The following is a 21,526-nucleotide window of genomic DNA, read 5'->3' on the forward strand; positions in this document are numbered from 1 at the left end:
GTCTTCTCTAGCTGCACTTTAATTTATGATGATATACTACCCTTTTGCAAAATTATAAAAAGAGATTTTGACTGCATTCTAACTTAAAGGTGGCCATTGGTTTCAGTACATTTTAACAAACTGGTGGCACAGTGAATGTTTCCAAACTTGGTGATGCATGCTAGGTTGCTCTGGCAACTAACAGTTGGCTGCTAAGAAGCTTTACATTGATATTGTTGTTTGAGTTCAAGTCATGACAGGAGACACTGATAAACTTCAACATCTTAAAAAGGATCATGAAAATCTGGTCATTGTTTACATTAAAAAATTTGATGGTCGACTCTAGATTTAATAAATCATGTTAGGTCCTTTTCAAAAAAGTCTATGCTTACAACTACATCACCGTTTGACAATAATATAATTGACAAAAATAATAATAATGACAAAACATTCCCTGTATCATATTCATGATTCCCACACTGTAGTAACATGAATGGAAAATGATGACTGCTTAAGAGGTAATAAGATCTGTGAATGTAACCATGCTTTTAAAAAAAAGAAAGGCAGTTGTGTTAAATCCAATCAACCAATTTGTAGTTTAAGGGCTAAAAAATGCAAGGCCATTGCTGTGGTCTGGGGCAGCTTTCAAAAATTGTTCTGCATTTGTTCCCTTATTCAAAATCCATATTCATGATCTTTTAGCTCTAAAACACAATTTGCTGGAAGCACTTTAGAAACAGATATCTCTTGAGTTGACTTAATTTAGTTAACTAGAAACACACTTCCATTATAACACATTAATTACATCGCAACTGCACATACAGTGGGAGGTATAGACCTACCTGTAACCTGAGCTCCACAGCAGCCTGACCCACTGCTGCATTGTTCTCTCAAACTAGACAGCTCTGACTCCAGCATCTCCAGCCTGTTCAGGATATCCTTGATATCTGGCAGCTGGTTATTGCAGCCACATGCCTGCTTTGGGATATTGATACGATGAGTGAAAATGATCTGATTATCGCCATCCACTGTGTGCTCCATGTGCTCTGTGTTCTGCATGTCCATGGGGGCACTCCTGTGTTTGGGATCAGTGTTTCCAGGTGAGTCGAGGTCCACAGAGCAGAGGGAGGTGGAGGGGACATTGATGTTGTAGACGTGGTTGAACACCACTGGCTGGTCAGGGTGGGGCAGGGTAAGGTTCTCCTGGGTTTTCTTAGGTATCAGAGCCTCTCTACGGTGGCGAATAACCTTCTTGACCACACCGGCAGTGGAGAGCTCGAGAAGCAGGGCCACAGTCACACAGCCTAAGAGGAAGCCTTTTGCCCCCATGATGACAACCTGACACCGTTGCTTCTGAGGAAGTTGAAGCTGAGAGCAGAATAGAGTCTATTCAGGAATCAAATAGGTGTTCTTCTCCCAAGTCCTAGAGTAAAGAAAATTAGAATAAACAGAGGAGAAAAAATAAGAAGGTCACTTCTTAGTAGTTCTTCTTTATGTGGAACACATACAACACAGAACAATCCACACTGAATTCTGTTGGATATTCACTCTTCTTGTTTGCCCTTGCCTTTCAGGATATATAGTGCAGCAGATAACTGAAAAAAATCGCTCACTTTGTGACACAAGCATAAAATTTGTTCGTATACTCTCTAAGGGCCACGCTTTTGGAAAAAGGCGCTGGCCGCTGAAAAATTCAAGATGGCGACCATTTTTCAAGATGGCCACCATGAATCAAACTGTTTATGGTCTAAACCCAGATTTTTGTGGTCAAAATTTTTTATAGGGATGTTACTTTGCCTGAAACAGCTTTTATTTATTTATTTTTAATTTTTTATTTTTTCTCTCTCTCTCTCTCTCTCTCTCTCTCTCTCTCTCTTTTTTTAATTTATTTTTTTACTTTTTTCACTGTGTATTTCGTTAAAGTTGTTAGTTCTACTCACATTTGCAACTGCACAGTGCTGTGCAGATGAAACCCAGTCTGCACCTTCCACAGCACCTGATTTGCAGCCACACTTGGTGAGTTGTTGACAACTCTCTGCAACTGGTGAATTGGCTGTCCAGAAGACCCGCCATTCTTCAACCTTCCTCCATCCCCAGTCAGCAAGACTCTCTGCTTCTGGCTGACGCTGGGTTGACTGGAAATGGCATGACCATCAGAACTGAGACTGGTTTCTACAATGTAATTGACCAGTTCTGAGAGAACCAGGAGAAAGATGTCTGGTTCTGGTTTACTGTGAGAGGAATCTTTTTCAAGGGCTCTCAGGTGGTATCTCTCCCTGTTGTAGAGACAACGAAGACATAAACAACGGTATTTCAGCTCCTGTGCTATGGCGTCACCACCACTCAGTTTAGCCAATAGTTTACCATCATTTAGTGTCCGGGCACATTCATGTAGTCTGTTGTTCAGGTTAATTGTCATTACCTGTCTTAGGTCCGATGCAGGGGATATTTTATTGCAAAAAATGCAAGCCTGACCATCATGACTGATTCTACGGTGCTTTGTGTGGTCTTCATCTATTTCACTACTACTTTGAGCTTTGGATTGTCGCTTCCTCACATGATCTAATTTGGCGTTGTTGAACATTAGTCGACAACTCGTGATACTTTGGTGGTTCCTTCTCAAAGTAGCTTCTATACCACCACCTTCATCCAGCTTTGCTGGGTCCAGGATCATCGGCATTTCATTGATCTCATGAAAGAGTGGAACATTGGTGGCAAGCATGGTATAGCCATCATGTTGAGGAACATGATGGATAGGAGGTGATACAAGGCCATCATTACTTTTGTCTTTTTGAATACAACATTTATTCCAATCAGTTTGCCTCTTGGCTAACACTAGATTTGCATTTGCCATTCTTTGAGGATTGATTTCTGATTAAGGCAGAGGGTTTATCCTTTTACCACCTTAATCAAAGCGATACCGCACATTCAGGTACGGAATACAACTAGGTTCAGGTGACCTACACCTAGCCCGATCACTCATCCAGTGCCATTTAAGTCCCGTGTGATCTGTACGCCTTCCGGGTAAGTATATATGAATGAGTCATGTACAGCCCCGCTTACCCTTGGCTCGGCTCTCCCGCGCTGGCACACCCTGTCAATTCAGGCGCGGCTATCTAACTACATCTACTAACTATTTTTAATAGCTAATTGAAGGGGGCTGTTAGACAGCATTTGGGACACTAAGTTAATTTATACTATCACTATTAGTCAACAACTAGCTGACACTGAACCCCATGCTGAGTTCCACAGCAGTGATGACAACACACACGCACACACACACACACACACACACACACACACACACACACACACACACACACACCCCAGGAGCCATAGTTGGGCTGAAATATTATAGTATCCCACTGGAAAGCAATTAACCTTCTTCTATTACCCCCCAAAAAAGATCACTTCCAATCTTGTCAGTGTCTCTGTCCCATTTTAGCCCCTCTGTTCAGAGACACACTCAGCAAATGACACTGGGGCATTGACCAAGGGCAGCAGTTACTGCAGGGTCTGACAACAAGGTCTGTGGATTATGAGTAACTGAGAGACATTATGTTTTTCAATTAATTTGGTGGGCATTGAGCACCACAACTCAAGTGCAATCTAATTCCATTATATTGGAGAGATGGCAGACATCTCCACAGCTGAAATCTCTAACACTCAGCAACTCACACCAAAACAGTCTAGATTAATAAATAGCACTACAGTTAACTAAACTAAACTATGTATTTCACAGCAAAAGACTTCCTGTTTTTGATAGTGTCTGGCTCAGCCTGAGTTTATATAATACACTTTTTAGCCCACCTTGTCAGAGATGCTGACACCAAGAATTTCCTACCTCTCATAAAACAGTGTGTGCCTTGGCTGCTCTAAAGGTTAACAGCAGCTGAGAGCAGCCAAGATGGAAATGTTAGAATAAGCATACATAGCACATTCCAACCCTGTGGTGGAATATATATGAAGGGGTTTAATTTACTCTGCCACACATGAAGTAGCAGCACAGATGTGGATGCAGTACACACCCACACACACACACACACTTCCCAACCCTCTGGTACGACAGGCAGGGATAAGGGGATAAGCACCTCCATGATGGGTAGACTGTAAAAGTGCTAATGTGGCTTGCAGATGGGAGTGCTGAGGATCCGGGCCCTCGGGGGTTCCCCCCACCCTCTGTCTTACTCTAAAGCACTGTGTCACATGCACATCCACATGCACACCAATACAGTCACACCGTTGTGCTCAAGCATCACAAACTAGGGATTAAATCAACAAAATAGCCAGAAAATTGCTTTGAGTTGCTGCTAAGGTTTTAGTTCTGGGCGGATGGTTGGCTTTCTCACTTTGAAGGCTGGCTGCTCTCCACATGGACCTTTGAGTGAGGCAACCCTGAGAGACCAAAGCAAGCTTTGTTTTAGAATCTGTGGCTCTGGCAAAACTTGGCATTATTCACAAATAGAGGGAGAAAAGAGACTTCCACAGACTCTGAGAAAAAATTTTATTTGACCTTTCTCCTATTACAGTAGCTGCCACCTTCTACTGTTTAATATAAAGAAGAACAATCACAATAAGAGAATGTGAGTGTAACTCTGAGAACACAGAGCTGATCCCTCTGTTTGGACTTCCTTCATGAGCACCCTGTGCTCCTGGTACTATGCTAATGCAGCCGTTTGCTGGCACTGTAGACATCGACTTGATACAATCTGACAGCTGCTACATTGTTGTATTGGGATTAAAGTGACTGAGAATGACAGCTAACATTAAAGTGTGATCTGACATTCATCCCCTAAAAAAACAATGCACTGTGGTCTTCATAACAACCACATTCAATAAACAAGTATGTAAAACAAAAAACAGCAACCTAAATTAAAAAAATAATATCATTGGACATTTAGATTTAAGTGTTTCCTCGCCTGTCTCTTCTGTTGTTGAGGTTTGGTGAAGTTTAAGCAACTAAACCTTTTAGTTAAAGTTAGGGAACTATCATATTCATATCATATCATATATATTCAACCAGTCCCTATCCCAGTGCTCAATCCCACCCTGCCTGAAGTCCTCCACAATCATTCCTCTACCAAAGAAGACCAATGCCAGCAGCTCCAACGACTACCGGTCAGTAGTCCATTATTATGAAGTGTTTTGAGAAACTGGTTCGGAGTCATATCACAACAAGCCTGCCACCCACGCTGTGGAGGACTTCATGAACTGGTGTCGACTGACCCAGCTGCAGATTAACACCACCAAAACCAAGGAGATGGTAGTTGACTACAGGAGGACAAGTCCCCACCCGAAGCCAATTTCCATCAAGGGGGCAGTGGTGGAGGTAGTCAACTCCTACAAGTACCTTGGCCTGCAGCTTGACAGCAAGTTGGATTGGTCTGTAAACTCAGACCACCTCTACAGGAAAGGGCATAGCAGGTGTTACTTCCTGAGAAGGCTGGCGTCCTTTAACATCTGCAGGAAGCTACTGCAGATGTTTTATCAGTCAGGCGCGCCAGCTCTGTGGTGGGCATGGAACACGCTCTATGGAGCGTGGACTGGTAGCTGGAGAGGTGCCAGTTCACCTCCTGGGAACTGCCGAGGTGCCCCTGAGCAAGGCACCGAACCCCCCAACTGCTCAGAGCGCCTGTCATGGGCAGCCCACTCTGACATCTCTCCACTTAGTGCATGTATAGGTCCAGTTTGTGCATGTGTGTGTTCGGACCTGTGTGTAATTGACAACAGAGTGAAAAATTGAATTTCCCCTCGGGGATTAATAAAGTATATTAAAAAAAAAAATAAATAAATAAATAAGGAGAACCATGGACAAACTGCTGGCTATTTTGGACAATGACAGCCACCCTCTGCACACTGCCATCAGCTCTCAAAGGAGCACGTTCAGTGGCAGACTGCAGTCACTGAACTGCTCCACGGACAGACTAAGAAAATCCTTTGTCCCCAGAGCAGTCAGACTGTACAACAGCACCTGCACTAACTACCTTCTTATCCCAATAGACTCATCTTTAGCCACTTTAAGCCACTTCTGCCACTTTACAACACATAATGTATATATTTTTAATGCCTACATTTTCATTATTCTTATATTTTATCTTTCCTTGATTTTATATTTTAAATATTATTTTTATTGGAATGTGTGTTATGGAGCAGCTGCAAAGTGAATTTCCTTTGGGATCAATAGTATATTTATCTATCTATCTATTTGATCCCCACCAGTTTGCATACAGAGCCGATCAGTCTACAGAAGACGCCATTGCCACAGCTCTCAACACCACACTCACTTACTCACGTGGAACAGCAAGGCAGCTACGCCAGGCTGCTCTTCATAGACTTTAGCTCTGCTTTTAACACCATCATACCAAGCAGACTGGTCACCAAACCATTGGACTTGGGGTTTTCACAGCACATCTGCAACTGGATTGATAACTTCATGACAGACTGCTCCCAGAGGGTGAGAGTAGGACCCCATCTCTCCTCAGCTCTCAGCATCAGCACTGGCTCCCCACAGGGCTGCGTGCTGAGTCCCCTTCTCTATACCCTCTATACCCACGTCTGCACCCCAACCCACCCGAACAACGCCATCATTAAGTTCGCAGATGATACCACTGTAGCAGGGCTCATCTCAGGAGGAGATGAGACTGCATACAGGGAAATGTGAAAAGGCTGTCAGCATGGTGCTCCATGAACAATCTCATCCTCAACACCTCCAAGACAAAAGAGCTGATAGTCAACTTCAGGAGGAGGAAATCCGACATTCAGCCTGTTGTCATCAATGGGGACGGAGTGGAGATGGTCTCAGACTTCAGGTTCCTGGGCACTCACATCGAGGAGGACCTATCATGGACAACAAACACCACGGCACTGCTGAAGAAGATACAACAGAGACTGTATTTCCTAAGGATACTCAGGAAGAATAACTTCACACAGAAACTGTTGGTGTCCTTCTACCATTGCACTGTGGAGACTGCTGTGCCACGGCATCTCACTGTAGTTTGTCAGCTGCACGGCAGCAGACAGAAAGGCGCTGCAGAGGGTCATTAACACTGTCCAAAAGCTAGTTGGCTGCCCTCTTCCATCTCTTGAGGACATTTACAATACACGCTGCCTCAGGAGAGCCCACAGCATCCTCAGAGACCGATCCCACCCTGGTCACCACCTGTTCGAACTGTTGCCCTCAGAGGGGCGCTTTAGGACGATCAAAGCAAAAACAAATTGACTGAAAAACAGCTTCTACCCCAGAGCTGTTATCGCACTGAACTCTGCACAATCCCGAACACTTGAATATCCACTAAATACTCTACTGTGCAATACACATCTGTGCAATATTCCTGTGTTTTTTCACATATACCTAATATACTGGGTTCTACTGGTTTTATCCTTCCCTTCTACTGGGACTCATGGATGTAGCTTGCAACAATAGTGTAAATCTGTATACTTGTGTAATTTGTTTTGTCCAGTCAATTTAGTTGTATACATACAATGACAATAAAGAGATTCTGATTCTGATAATCATAGGTAACAAAAATAAGTGAAAGTCAGATGCTTTGGTATGTGTAAGAGTGGACTTTTTTTTCTCCTTTTATATCATCTCTTGGCCATATGCTGTGGCTCCCTGGGTAGCCTTAACTATGGGGCAGCGCAACCAAGTGCTACATCTAGGCTCAGGCCTGCTGCTCAGATGTGCATTTCCTAACGGCCTATTTCCACCAGATGCGTGTTGGTTGCGTCTCCGCTCCGGCACGGCAGCGGAGCCAATAGGATTCAATTCTAGTCAATGTGTGTGTTTCCACCGGCTGTGGCTGTGCGGCGTTCCGGCTCCGTCACAGCTCCGGCACTCCGGAGCCCTCCGCAACAGATATGCAGGACTTCTATTTTTACCGGACGCCGGAGCACAACACAGCAATTTAGGACAGAGCAGATTGTGCGGGGCAGGAAGTCGTGCAGAAACAAAATAAAACATCCGGTTAATTTTCAAAATAAAATACACAGTGTTCACGGCGGATCATATTTCCCTGCACTACACCTTGAAAACTACATAATGGGCAGAGACAGGCCTGAAGTCAACAGGTCAGAGGTTTTCAGACGTCATTTCACCACGTTAACACCTTGGACGAGGAGATATTAATCATGGCAGTGCACTGAGATGTCTTCCGGCGGAGCTGCACTGCTCCGCACAGCAAACACAGCCGGTGGGTATTGACGGATGGCAGAGCACGCAACGGATAACCAGCGCTGCCATTCCGCAACGGACACACATCCAGTGGAAATCCGTCCTGCCACTGTCTAGGAGCCTGCATGTGTATCCAAGTTTGCATTTCCCTACTTTTGCGCAATTCCTTTTGGTAATGTTAGTGGTTTTATGCACATTGCAGCTATGTTTATGGTGCCGATGCCTGTGCATCGAGGTGTGGCTGCCGCACTTGTTGGGTTTCTCTTCATGAGTTATGCTAAGTAAGTTTTGGGTGGGCTAAGGTGAGATCACGTTCACAGGATACAGTTTGTTAAAGGACGTGTGAGCAGGAAAAGTGAGCCGGTGAGCAAAACTATCAGTTCAGAGTACAATGGGGTATCCAGGGAATGGGGAGCTGGCAGGTAAGTAAGTGTTTTAGGCAAGTAGTAAACACACTTATAACTGTGAGCAGGAGGCGACGGCATGGTTGATGAAAAGGCGGGGCTCATGGTTGATGCGGAGGCAGAGTCAGTAACAGGCAGGCCAGCAGTGGAGCAGATAAACCCAGGGGAAGCAGGCAGAAGAGTTGTCATGGACATGGGGAGGATCGATAAACCAACAAGACAGGAGAAGCCCGAGGCACTCACAGCGGAGAGATGTTTCACTCAGCAGGAAGCTCTAATGACAGCAGGTGGACAGGCGATCTCTCGTGGAATCTGGAGTGGTGAAACGCCACATAGCCACAGGCAGACGAGAACCAAGAAACACACAGGCGAAACTGGAAGTTAGGGATGGAAGGCATTTACTGGGGCAGAGACGAGGAGAGGTGGTCAGAGGCATGCAAAGCTGAAACCAGGAAGTCGATCCACAGATGAGTGCTGGAGAATCAGGCATAATGCAAAGACAATTTGGCAATGAGTGATTGAACCAGGGCTGCTTATATACTGGCTTGGTGATGAGAATCAGCTGGGAGCAACAGGTGAGAATGATACTGCTAATGAGAAGGTATGGCGAGGTGGTGTGAGAGACAGAGGCAGGGTGAGTGGAAACTCCTACAGCAGCAGGGAAGCAGCAGAGCACCAGAGCAGACTGTGACATTTAGTTTGTTAGTCTGCATCATTTATGTGAGTTGTGTTTTCTGGTTTCTTATGTATTAGTATTATTAATTGTTTGTCATGTATTATGCATTTTCTGTTTCTTTGTTCAGTCAACTTTGTGTGTGCAGGTGTTAGTGAGTGTTTGTGGTGCCCGTTTTAATTGAAGTGACCATATTTTTTTTACATGTCACTTAAAAAGAAATAGCATTAAGAAATAAAGTGTTTATATTTTTGGAACCATGTCTTGAAATAATTTTTTGAACCTGTTACAACCTTGTGGAGTTTTGACATGGTTAAGTGTTCTAACAGTTTTCCAGGGTTGAAATTCCCCTGAGTGGTGTTGTTGACAGTACTATAAAAGCTTTAGCTGCTTGCCTTGCAACACAACCATCCCAATCCACCCCGACTTCCTCCATAAGAAGTTCTGTGGCTTCATGACCCCAGATTAATTGTGGTTCTACCAATACATTTAAACCTGTCTGTGGGTCTACGAATCTCACAACTCAACTAGCAGACCTCAGAATAAAATAAGCTGATCGGCTGATTAGGTCCTGTCAACAGGCAGGTTCAAAATGGAAAACATGAGAACTACTGAAAAAACGAAATATTTTCAACCGTAAAAGAAACAGCTACATTATTGTCTTAAAAAAAAAAAAAGCCTCAAACCCAGAGAAGCATTTTCCAGCCTTGTGAGGTGGCTTGACATTAATGGAGGAAAAGGTTAACATGTCATGTCACATGTTTTGTCTGGTGATGACAGTCTCAGAGGGAGGTCCAGCTCCGGCAACACTTGTAGAATAACTAATTGTTAGACCAACATATTTTTGGCTGTGGCCTTCCTGGGGCCAGTATCAGGACAGTGTCATTAAAAGATGCTTTAAACATGAACAGATCCATGTACATTCAACTTGCATGTCAGAGGTATGCAAAAACCATCCAAAAATTACAAAGAAGTTGTTCAGGTGTATAAACACATTGACAATCCACTTTCTACGTAAGTGTTCTCATGTATCCTTGGTTTTTCCATTAATGTAATGTAAAAAACATTCCCCCTCTAAAGGGGGTGCTTAAGCAGCAATAACTCCCACTTTCCTTACAACAACAAATGTTTTCCAGCCTGTCCCTTTCTTTAGTTCCCATGTTGTGCAAGTCTAGAAGCTTAAACCTTGGCTAAATCAAAAGAAGGCATTTATTTCACAAGAGGGAGGGCCAAGGGGATCAAAGTAAGAGTAAAACCAGGGCAGTCAGCACAAATCCCCATAAGTAAGTGAATACCCTCAGCCTAACATGTCAAGCAAAGATATGTCTTATTACAGTGCTCTATCATTTAGCACTGATCGTATTTGTGTTTGAATAATGCTAGTTCAATGGAAATAAGACATGAACTTTACTTTCAGTTGGTTGAGACACTGATGAGCAGACTCTGTCTGGGAAGGATTGCAGACATCGTGCATTTTTTTCAAACTCAGCCAGGGCCCCATGCTGACACTCGGTTGTTACTGTACTTCACCTTTGTTGAGACGACCATATGGCAGGTCCAAGATAAATCAAAAAGAAAACAATTACTGGGCAAGCAGCGGTTATTTATGAAGCTGTTCTGAACAGAACAGGCTCAAAAGGAGGACAAATGTAATCAACAGCAAAGTGTGGTCAGTTATTTCAAATCAGACCAACATGTGCAGCCAATGCTTTTCTTTAAAAGGAAGAGAGATATTTTTTAACTATCAGTGGATAATGGCAGCAGTGAGTGTAAACAGACACTGCAGCAGCCGTCTGGTAAGTCGACAACAAACAAACTGAATAATGAAGCAGCGTGCCCCCCTTGGTGTGTAAAAGCTGTAAATATTCAATGACTACAACTACAACTCTAGTCCCAGGACTGTATGCTAAACAGGTCTGATAAGATGCACATGTTTTATTTTCATTTCTGAAGAATTTGTCAAGCTTGCCTAGTTTTGTAGGTCACCCATGACAAAAACTCAGCTTGCCTTCTGTGGTACAGTAACCAAATCTGGGTCGTGGTATAAGCACTGAATGAAGGGTTATTGTCTAAGGCTCTTTTCACCTTGAGATACTGTTATGCTGTAACAAGGGAAAATTACTTGGAAATGGGCCTCTGTCACGGACACTCACTACCAGGTCAGTAAAATCCCAGAGAACCACAAATCTTCTAGAACTGGAACCTGCTAATAAACATATTTATTACAATCAACTCTCCTGTGAGGTGAAAGAAACCTCCCACATATTTCCAGAGCTACAGCTGGTGAATATTGATTTTGATCCTGTATCTCCACCAAGGTCATAGTCAGATAGATAGTGAGTTGCTGAGGACAGCACTATGCTTGTGAGTTATAATCATCAAGCACAGAAATGAATTTCCAAGAATAGGCATAGCTTGAGTCGACTGTTCGATGTATGATTGATGGTGCCGTTGTTGCTGCTTCTCAGAAAAGGATTTTCAAATTTTATCACCTCCTGCTCTGGAAGACACAAACTGTCTTTCTTTCTCTTCCTTTTATAACAGATGCAGCCATCATTGTGCTGAACTACACAAAATCCCAACGCCACAATAAAGAAGTAAACAGCTCACTTAATGGCTACAGAGATGCAGTGCTAGAAAACAAGAGGCAATCATTTTCAACTTTTGTGGAAAATTACTGACCAGTTAAAGGGATAGTTCTACATTTTGGCAAATTCACCTATTGCCGTAATCCCTATAGTCATATGAGTAGGTACATTACCTTTAATTATCAGTGCCTGTTGTTCTGAGATCGGTGGGGCAGGGCTGCCTGCTGCTCAGCGCACAAAATGGCCCCCTCTCTCCCTCAAAACTAATCCAATACACCATCAAATGATGCCAAAACGCTCTTCAATCAATCCATCAATCAATTTTATCTATAAAGCCCAATATCACAAATCACAATTTGCCTCACTGGGTTTTACAGCATACGACATCCCTCTGTCCTTAGGACCTTCACAGCGGATAAGGAAAAAACCCTTGGTAGATACCTCAGGAAGAGCAACTGAGGAGAAATCCCTCGTCCAGGACGGACAGACGTGCAATAGATGTCGTACAGAACAGATCAGCATAATAAATTCACAGTAATCCGTATGACACAATAAGACAGAAAGAAAGACAGAGACAGAGACAGAGACAGAGAGAGATGCAGGACATACAGTAATGACAGTAGCTTACAACATTAATGAAAGTAATAATATTATAATTATAGTTCTGGCTACTGTGGTACAATACAGTACGGGCCAAAAGTTTGGACACACCTTCTCATTCAATGCGTTTTCTTTATTTTCATGACTATTTACATTGTAGATTCTCACTGAAGGCATCAAAACTATGAATGAACACATGTGGAGTTATGTACTTAACAAAAAAAGGTGAAATAACTGAAAACATGTTTTATATTCTAGTTTCTTCAAAATAGCCACCCTTTGCTCTGATTACTGCTTTGCACACTCTTGGCATTCTCTCCATGAGCTTCAAGAGGTAGTCACCTGAAATGGTTTCCACTTCACAGGTGTGCCTTATCAGGGTTAATTAGCGGAATTTCTTGCTTTATCAATGGGGTTGGGACCATCAGTTGTGTTGTGCAAAAGTCAGGTTAATACACAGCCGACAGCCCTATTGGACAACTGTTAAAATTCATATTATGGCAAGAACCAATCAGCTAACTAAAGAAAAACGAGTGGCCATCATTACTTTAAGAAATGAAGGTCAGTCAGTCCGAAAATTGCAAAACTTTAAATGTGTCCCCAAGTGGAGTCGCAAACCATCAAGCGCTACAACGAAACTGGCACACATGAGGACCGACCCAGGAAAGGAAGACCAAGAGTCACCTCTGCTTCTGAGGATAAGTTCATCCGAGTCACCAGCCTCAGAAATGGCAAGTTAACAGCAGCTCAGATCAGAGACCAGATGAATGCTACACAGAGTTCTAGCAGCAGACCCATCTCTAGAACAACTGTTAAGAGGAGATCATGCGAATCAGGCCTTCATGGTCAAATAGCTGCCAGGAAAACCACTGCTAAGGAGGCAACAAGCAGAAGAGATTTGTTTGGGCCAAGAAACACAAGGAATGGACATTAGACCAGTGGAAATCTGTGCTTTGGTCTGATGAGTCCAAATTTGAGATCTTTGGTTCCAACCGCCGTGTCTTTGTGAGGCGCAGAAAGGTGAGCGGATGGATTCCACATGCCTGGTTCCCACTGTGAAGCATGGAGGAGGAGGTGTGATGGTGTGGGGTGTTTTGCTGGTGACACTGTTGGGGATTTATTCAAAATTGAAGGCACACTGAACCAGCATGGCTACCACAGCATCCTGCAGCGACATGCCATCCCATCCGGTTTGCGTTTAGTTGGGCGATCATTTATTTTCAACAGGACAATGACCCCAAACACACCTCCAGGCTGTGTAAGGGCTATTTGACCAAGAAGGAGAGTGATGGAGTGCTGCGGCAGATGACCTGGCCTCCACAGTCACGGACCTGAACCCAATCGAGATGGTTTGGGGTGAGCTGGACCGCAGAGTGAAGGCAAAGGGGCCAACAAGTGCTAAACACCTCTGGGAACTCCTTCAAGACTGTTGGAAAACCATTTCAGGTGACTACCTCTTGAAGCTCATTGAGAGAATGCCAAGAGTGTGCAAAGCAGTAATCAGAGCAAAGGGTGGCTATTTTGAAGAAACTAGAATATAAAACATGTTTTCAGTTATTTCACCTTTTTTTGTTAAGTACATAACTCCACATGTGTTCATTCATAATTTTGATGCCTTCAGTGAGAATCTACAATGTAAATAGTCATGAAAATAAAGAAAACGCATTGAATGAGAAGGTGTGTCCAAACTTTTGGCCTGTACTGTATGTTGAAAGTATATATTAATATCTGATAGTATACATATGTGACAATAATCATGTGTGTATAATAACAGTAGAAGTATGACTAATGATAACAGCAGCAGCAAGAAGCATCTGGCAGGACCACGGCAGCAGCACAACCACACACGTCACACTATCCAGGCACCGCTGCAATACGAGTTAACCTGAGAGACAGTGGAGCACAAAGGCTTCAGAGAGGAAGCCGAGTTAGTGACATCCAGAATGGCCGAGTTAGCAAGATGCAGTAATAGGATACGAGAGAGGGAGAGAGAGAGAGAGAGAGAGAAGGAGAGAAGGTGTATTATAGGGGGTCCTCCAGCAGACTAGGCCTAAGTCAGCCTAACTAGGGGCTGGTACAAGCCAAGCCTGAGCCAGCCCTAACTATAAGCTTTATCAAAGAGGAAAGTCTTATGGTACAGCGGGTTAGCAGATAAATTGTGCACTTTTTGAAAAAAGCATGAAATTTCTACCATAGTTAGTACATACCATAAGGTTTATTTTCAGATGTGGAGGGAAGTCAGATTTGACCTCTGAGGCCTGGGAGAGGTCAAATTCAAGATGGCCGCCAATAATATTCAAATATGCTTAACTTTGGAACCAAACACAGTAGAAAAACATTTAAGGTGTCATTTCCAACTAAATTTAGGGTGCCCATTCAGTTGATGATACTTTTGAAATCACCAGAATTCAAGAAAATGCATTTAGGTCAAAGTCATGGTCAAATTATGCAGACGGAGTGAGATAAAGGGTGCAAAAAGATGGTTTATTTCCAACATAATAACAGTAATGATAATGATCATAAAAAATGTATTTACTTACAATATTTCAGTAGGCCAACTATGATTCTTATACTGAAACTTGCTTTGAAATCAGTAATAACACGTCTGCATTTACATGCCAGCTATTAGCTCTCAAGCCTGTTTGATACCAGTGGCACATTATTGAACTAGGCTACTTTGCTATCATCATTAATTCAGCTATAGTCCTACTTCACACAAATTAACAAACTGAAATCTCTAGAACATGTGCTGTTTAATCATTCAACTGACTTCAGCTCTTGCATGTTCCAGACTGTCTTCTAGTTTAGCTAGCAGAATTATTTTGATCAGTGCCTGCCTTTTTTTTTTTTTTTCTTAACCACAGAAGCTAGCAAGCTAACTAACTAGGCAGACTCATTCCTGGCTACAATCAAATTCAATGTATTTGCATGTTAAGGCTTTATTCAAGTATACTTATATTGGCGCCATTTCCCAGATCGCTCTTAGTGCTAAGAGCTTCTTAAGAACGCTCTTAAGCCTCCCATGAAAGAAAAACACATTTTCCAGATCCCTCTTAGCTTAAGAAGATCTTTCACTAACAAGGAGTTTTAAGATCAAGCTTAACAGTCTTCTAAGTGACCAAACGCTCACAGATCCAGCTGCATCAGGCAAATTAATATTACACTAAGCAAAGAGATGTTACAACAGTGCGCACCGTATATATTTTGATCTGTTTTATACTTCAGATTTATATTGTTTAGCATTAATTGGTGACAGAAAAGAACAAATTTCATTCTGCAGGGAAAGCGTGTCCTTACTGTGCAAATGACAATAAACACTTTGAATCTTGAATCTATATGTTTTATGAAGACCCTATGTGCGCTCAAAGCTGTGGCACAAGTTATGCACCGAAATCTGGCGGAAGAAAAATAATAATAAGATGAAAAATACCTATGAGGAATAACAAGTGTGTTCCTGTATGTGCTGTGTACATCAGGCACACAAATAAAATGAATTATCATGACAATCATTTATCATAATTTGTCCGCACATATCCCACATCTGCATGCACATATGAGGTAGTTTACCGCATCCAAAAAATGCGTCAGGGCACAACAGAGACACACCCACTCTCCAAACCTGCAACATTCAGATATCAGGCAACTGACAGGTGTAACTGAGCTCAGCTGGAACCTCATCAAGGGACCCTCCACTGACTACTCTATATAAAGGCGTTGCCACATCACACATGTGTGAGATACCATGGCTGCTTTACAGTATATTCATGCTGCTAACCAACAGCGTCGTCGTATACGAAGCCAAACCGTATATGTAAATGCATTTGTGCGGGGTCCATGTCATTGGTCCGACAGGCCACTGGTCCAACATCCCATTAGTCCGACGGTCCGCGGTGCTGAACGACTCCCGGCGGGTGTATTTCTGCCTTGATGGTGCGCCGCGACCGGCACTGGGTCAGCTGGGAAAGGCTTCAGGTGAAGCGGGCTCACGGCTTATGTGTTTGTCACTTTCCTTTTCATTTTAACCCACACCATGATCTTTTCTTAACCCTAACCAAGTGGTTTTTGTGCTTAAACCTAACCAGACCTTAACCACAGGGCATCATGATGATTTCGGAACAACGGGATTTCGGAACAATGGGTTTAATATGGTTGGAACAATGGGATGTCGGACCAATGGGCTGTCGGACCAATGGGCAATTCCCATTTGTACGTCAGCACTTCAGCCCACTTGACGTGTTGTCAGACCGGGCTGTCCAAAGGAAGTACCGGCTAAGATACAATGCCTCAACAACTAGTGTCTCCACACATCCGGAGGACAACCCAGTACAATTTGCCCTCAGCCCGGAGGTGCAGTGCCTGGCTGCACTGCGTTTTTGCGGAGTGGGGAGCTTTCTGGAGGTGGTGGGAGACGGCACCGGCCTCAGCAAGGCATCTGTGTTTTTTTGTTTAAATATAATACATTTCCTCATGATTCTCTTACCAAGACTACTTCTTATTTAGTTGTAGTCTTGTTTTCATCATGAAAATAGGTCATTAACAAATATTTATCATCTTAGTTTTTCATTAGAATTATTAGAACACACATACCCAGCAGCTGGGAATTAGTGCGCAAGGTAGCAGCGCTGTGTGTGACTTATGCGCTGATTAAGTGGTGGGTGATCGATGTGCCTAACATTGATGTTTTCGGCACTGCGGTAGTGGACAGCTCCTGTTAAGAGCTTCTTAAAGAGCGATCTTAAGAGTGATACTAAGAAGGGCATTAAGAACGCATCTGGGAAACACTCGTATCTTAGCGACCCTTCTTACCAAAGACGTTTCTTATCTGTGCTCTTAAGTCTTAAGATCGCTCTTAACTAGGAAACGCAGCCATTGTCTGTACATAGTCAGTCAGTTTACCTGGTAGGATATTTATGTCAGAAGTGCTCTCTGTCTCGTCACTTGTGCATACTGTAGCCTACTCATCATGATAGATGATGCCTCTCCTGACCTGAAGCAACCACCAGAAACACGAACAAACCTCAGTTCACCCAGCGAGCAGCAACACCCATCAGAGCAATCGTCACCTCCCCTTGATCAGCAAAATTCGGACATTGTTCTTCTTATAGACTCTAATGGGAAATTCTTGGATGAAAAAAGGCTGTTCCCAAATCACAGGGTGACCAAACTCAGATGTCCCACCACTAACAAAGCCCTTGACCTGCTATCCGAACAACATCTTGGCAGCCCGAGCCACATCATAATTCATACAGGAACCAATGATTTGAGAGCCCAGCAGGAACGGGTTGCAACATCACTAAGAGCAGTGATTAATAAGGCCAGCAACACTTTTCCAAACACAAAGATTGTCATGTCCACTCTGCTCCCACGAAAGACTTCCATCCTAAAACAATTTTAGGAATTAACGCCAGTATATCAAGAGACTGTGCTCTCAAACCTAATGTATATCTGGCACATCACCCAAACATCAGTGTGGACAGCCTCTATGACCAAGTACACCTCAAAAAGGAAAACATTTCTGTCTTTGCCAAAACACTGAAAGATGCTGCGCTGGGTCGCATCCCCACATCAGGCCACCAAAACAACAGAGAGAACAGAACACAGATGGCACCGACCAGGACACAAGGACCAGCACACCGGAGACAAGAAAGGAGAGGTCCACCAAGACCACCACACCAGAACCCACAACGCCGCCCTTCACACCACCCAGGACATGGAACAACTGGAGAGCCCCCAGAGCACCACCAAGGAACTCACCCCAGCCCCGCCCCCCTGCCCCAAGCCCAAGTACCACCACCACGACCACTGCCATACCCACCCCCACTTCTAATCCCACGTTCATGCCCACCTCACCTTGGCCCCTCACCCCCTCCCAGGAGTAACACCAATGTCACTGCATGACCTCCACAAACATGGCAGCAAGACCTCCACCCACCAGCACCATCACAGACTCACAGGAGAAGCTACGCTGAAGCCCTCACTGGTCCTCCAAGCTCCCATGACATGATGGACATCAGACAAATGCTTACACTCATCTGCACTCGCCTTACAGACCAGGGACCGTGGTGAACCCACACACCCACACACACAAAATATATTACTATTACTATATGTTATTGTTATTGTTATAAGCTACTGTTAAATTTTATTTTTTATTTCTTTATTTTTATTTCTCTGTTTACGAATTCTATTAACCGATCAATATTCACTAATATCAATGCAACTATATGTTATTAATACTGTTTATGTAAACCAATTCTATACATAAAATAATTTATTAATCCATAGTCAAAAAAAAAAAAAAAAAGAGAGAAAGAAAAGAAAGCATTTTCACTTTGTATAAAAACAACAACTAATTCATTAATTAACACTGTAGCATGACACGATATGAATCCTTTGTCATCAGCCAGTGGAACATCCAAGGGTTGAGATCATCAGCTTTTGGACTTAAAAGTAATAACTCCAAGTTTACTGATGAGCTCAAACACTCAGACATTATCATTTTAATGGAGACGTGGGACAGAGGAGACTTACCCACTGGTTGTCCTCCAGGCTATGGGGAGTTGACAGTCAATTCAAGAAAGCTTCCTGGAGTAACACAAGGAAGGAGCTCAGGGGGAATACTTATCTGGTTCAAAGCTGAATATAAAAATTCTATTGAACTTGTTAAAGAAGGTGAAAATTATATATGGCTTAAGTTAAAGAAAGACCTGACCTCCAACACCCAAAACATCTATCTATGTGCAATCTATATCCCTCCAGCTGAATCTCCTTACTTTAATGATCAAACCTTTACTGATCTAGAAGGTGACATCAGTCATTTCCAAACTCAAGGAAATGTCCTAATTATAGGTGATATGAATGCACGCACAGCAGAAGAAACAGATAGTATAAGTACAAAGGGAGACAGATACATGAATAACAAAACTAACACCTGTCTAACTCTTCCCCCGAGGAATAATTATGACAAAATGACAAACAAAAATGGGAAAGAACTACTGCAGCTCTGCCGGGCCCTCAGTCTGTACATAGTCAATGGTCGGGTAAGAGGGGACTCCTTTCACACCTACAGTTCTTCTCTTGGCAGTAGCACAGTAGATTATGCATTAACAGATTTGGACCCTTTCTCTTTTAGAGCATTCACAGTTAGTCAACAAACCCCCTTTTCAGACCATAACCAGATCAGACTATATCTAAAAAGAACACACTCTAACCAACCATGCCCAAATCCCAGTAAATTATACAATATAACAACTCACTACAGATGGGAGCAAAACAGACTCACTGAATACCAGGAAGCAATGAGTAGCCATGAAACTCAAGAGTATTTAAACTCTGTCCTGGCCCATACATATCCATGCAGTAAAGAAGGAGTAAATATAGCCACAAACCACATCAACAATATATTTTATCATGTGGCACAACAATCTAACTTACCCTTCCTAAAACCAAAACAAAAAAGGGGACAACAAGAAAAATGGTTTGACTCAGAATGCAAAAATATGAGGAAAAAACTAAGACAACTATCTAACCAAAAGCACAGGGCTCCAGAAAATCAGGAGCTACGTATACACTATAGTGACCTGCTCAAACAATATAAACAAACATTGAGAACTAAAAGAAAACACCACCTTGAAAACCAGGTGAACTTAATTGAAGAATCAATAAACTCAAACAGTTTCTGGGACCACTGGAGGACCTTAAACTATAATAAAAATAATAATAATCTAGCCATTCAAGATGGAGATATCTGGATAAAACACTTTAAAGAATTATACCAACAAACAAGTAACACACCTGAACAAGACCAAATAGAAGAAAAATTAAGCCAATTAGAAACAATAATCAAAGACTACCAAAACCCATTAGACTATGAAATTACTGAAAAAGAATTAGACCATAAACTGAAAACCCTATAGTGTAAAAAAGCCTGTGGACCTGATGGCATTCTAAATGAGATGCTTCAACACACAGACTCCAAATTCAGATCAGCCATTTTGAAACTCTTCAATTTAGTACTCAGAGTTGGCTATTTTCCTGAGTCGTGGAGTGAAGGACTGATAACCCCCATATTTAAAAGTGGAGACAAGACAGACCCTCAGAATTACCGTGGGATCTGCATAAATTCATGTCTGGGAAAGGTTTTATGTAGTATACTAAATTCACGAATCATAGACTTCATTACAGAACATCAGCCATTAAGTAAAAGCCAAATTGGATTCCTCCCTAAATTCAGAACCACAGACCATATTTTCACACTGCACACTTTAATTGATAGTTATGTGCACAAAAATAATGAGAAAATTTATGCTTGTTTCGTGGATTTTCAAAAAGCCTTTGACTCAGTCTGGCACAAAGGCCTTTTCTTTAAATTAATTGAAAGTGGTATTGGAGGAAAAGTATATGACCTGATAAAATCAATGTATACTAATGGAAAATGCTCAATTAAGATTGGAACCAAGAAAACAGAATCTTTCTTCCAGAGAGGAGTAAGGCAGGGCTGTAACCTCAGCCCCACCCTATTTAACATATATATCAATGAATTGGCAAAACAAATAGAAAAGTCTCCTGGACCTGGACTGAAATTACAAGAGACTGTAATAAAGTGTCTCCTCTATGCTGATGACCTGGTCCTGTTGTCTCCAACAAAAGAGGGGCTACAGCTACACTTATCAGAACTGGAAAAATACTGCCAAACCTGGGCCCTGACAGTTAACCAACCCAAAACCAAAGTGCTTATTTTTCAAAAAAGATGCAGATTACAGAGAAACAATAACTGTTTCAAAATTGGAAAAAACTTCATTGAACAAACAAACCATTATACATATTTAGGACTAAACATTTCAAACACAGGGAATTTTAACATGGCTGTGAATGATCTAAAAGACAAAGCAAAAAGGGCTTACTATGCCATCAAGAGATCAATAAACACTGAACTACCAATAAAAATATCAAAATATTCAAATCAATCATCGAACCCATTGCATTGTATGGCAGCGAGGTGTGGGGTGCACAAACACAGCAAGACTGGACAAAATGGGACAAACATCCAATTGAAATCCTGCATGCAGAGTTCTGCAGAAGTCTCCTCCAGGTGCAGAGAAGAACTCCA

The 21,526-nt window shown here is 42.5% G+C and overlaps 1 protein-coding gene across 4 annotated transcripts in view; it reads right to left on the minus strand.

Annotated features, from left to right (window-relative positions):
• The window catches only part of tncb (tenascin Cb), a 210,708-nt gene that overhangs the window by 177,497 nt on the left and 11,685 nt on the right, over positions 1-21,526 (minus strand). For 3 of the 4 annotated variants that reach the window (XM_049578753.1, XM_049578755.1, XM_049578754.1), the window contains exon 2: positions 822-1,402. In XM_049578753.1, coding sequence (XP_049434710.1) covers positions 822-1,308 — 487 coding nt within the window. In that variant the 5' untranslated portion in view covers positions 1,309-1,402. Of the gene's footprint in view, positions 1-821; positions 1,403-21,526 lie in introns of those variants that run through there. The other variant, XM_049578756.1, reaches the window with a different exon arrangement.

This window comes from Epinephelus fuscoguttatus, linkage group LG6 (assembly GCF_011397635.1).
Source record: "Epinephelus fuscoguttatus linkage group LG6, E.fuscoguttatus.final_Chr_v1".
NCBI lineage: Eukaryota > Metazoa > Chordata > Actinopteri > Perciformes > Serranidae > Epinephelus > Epinephelus fuscoguttatus.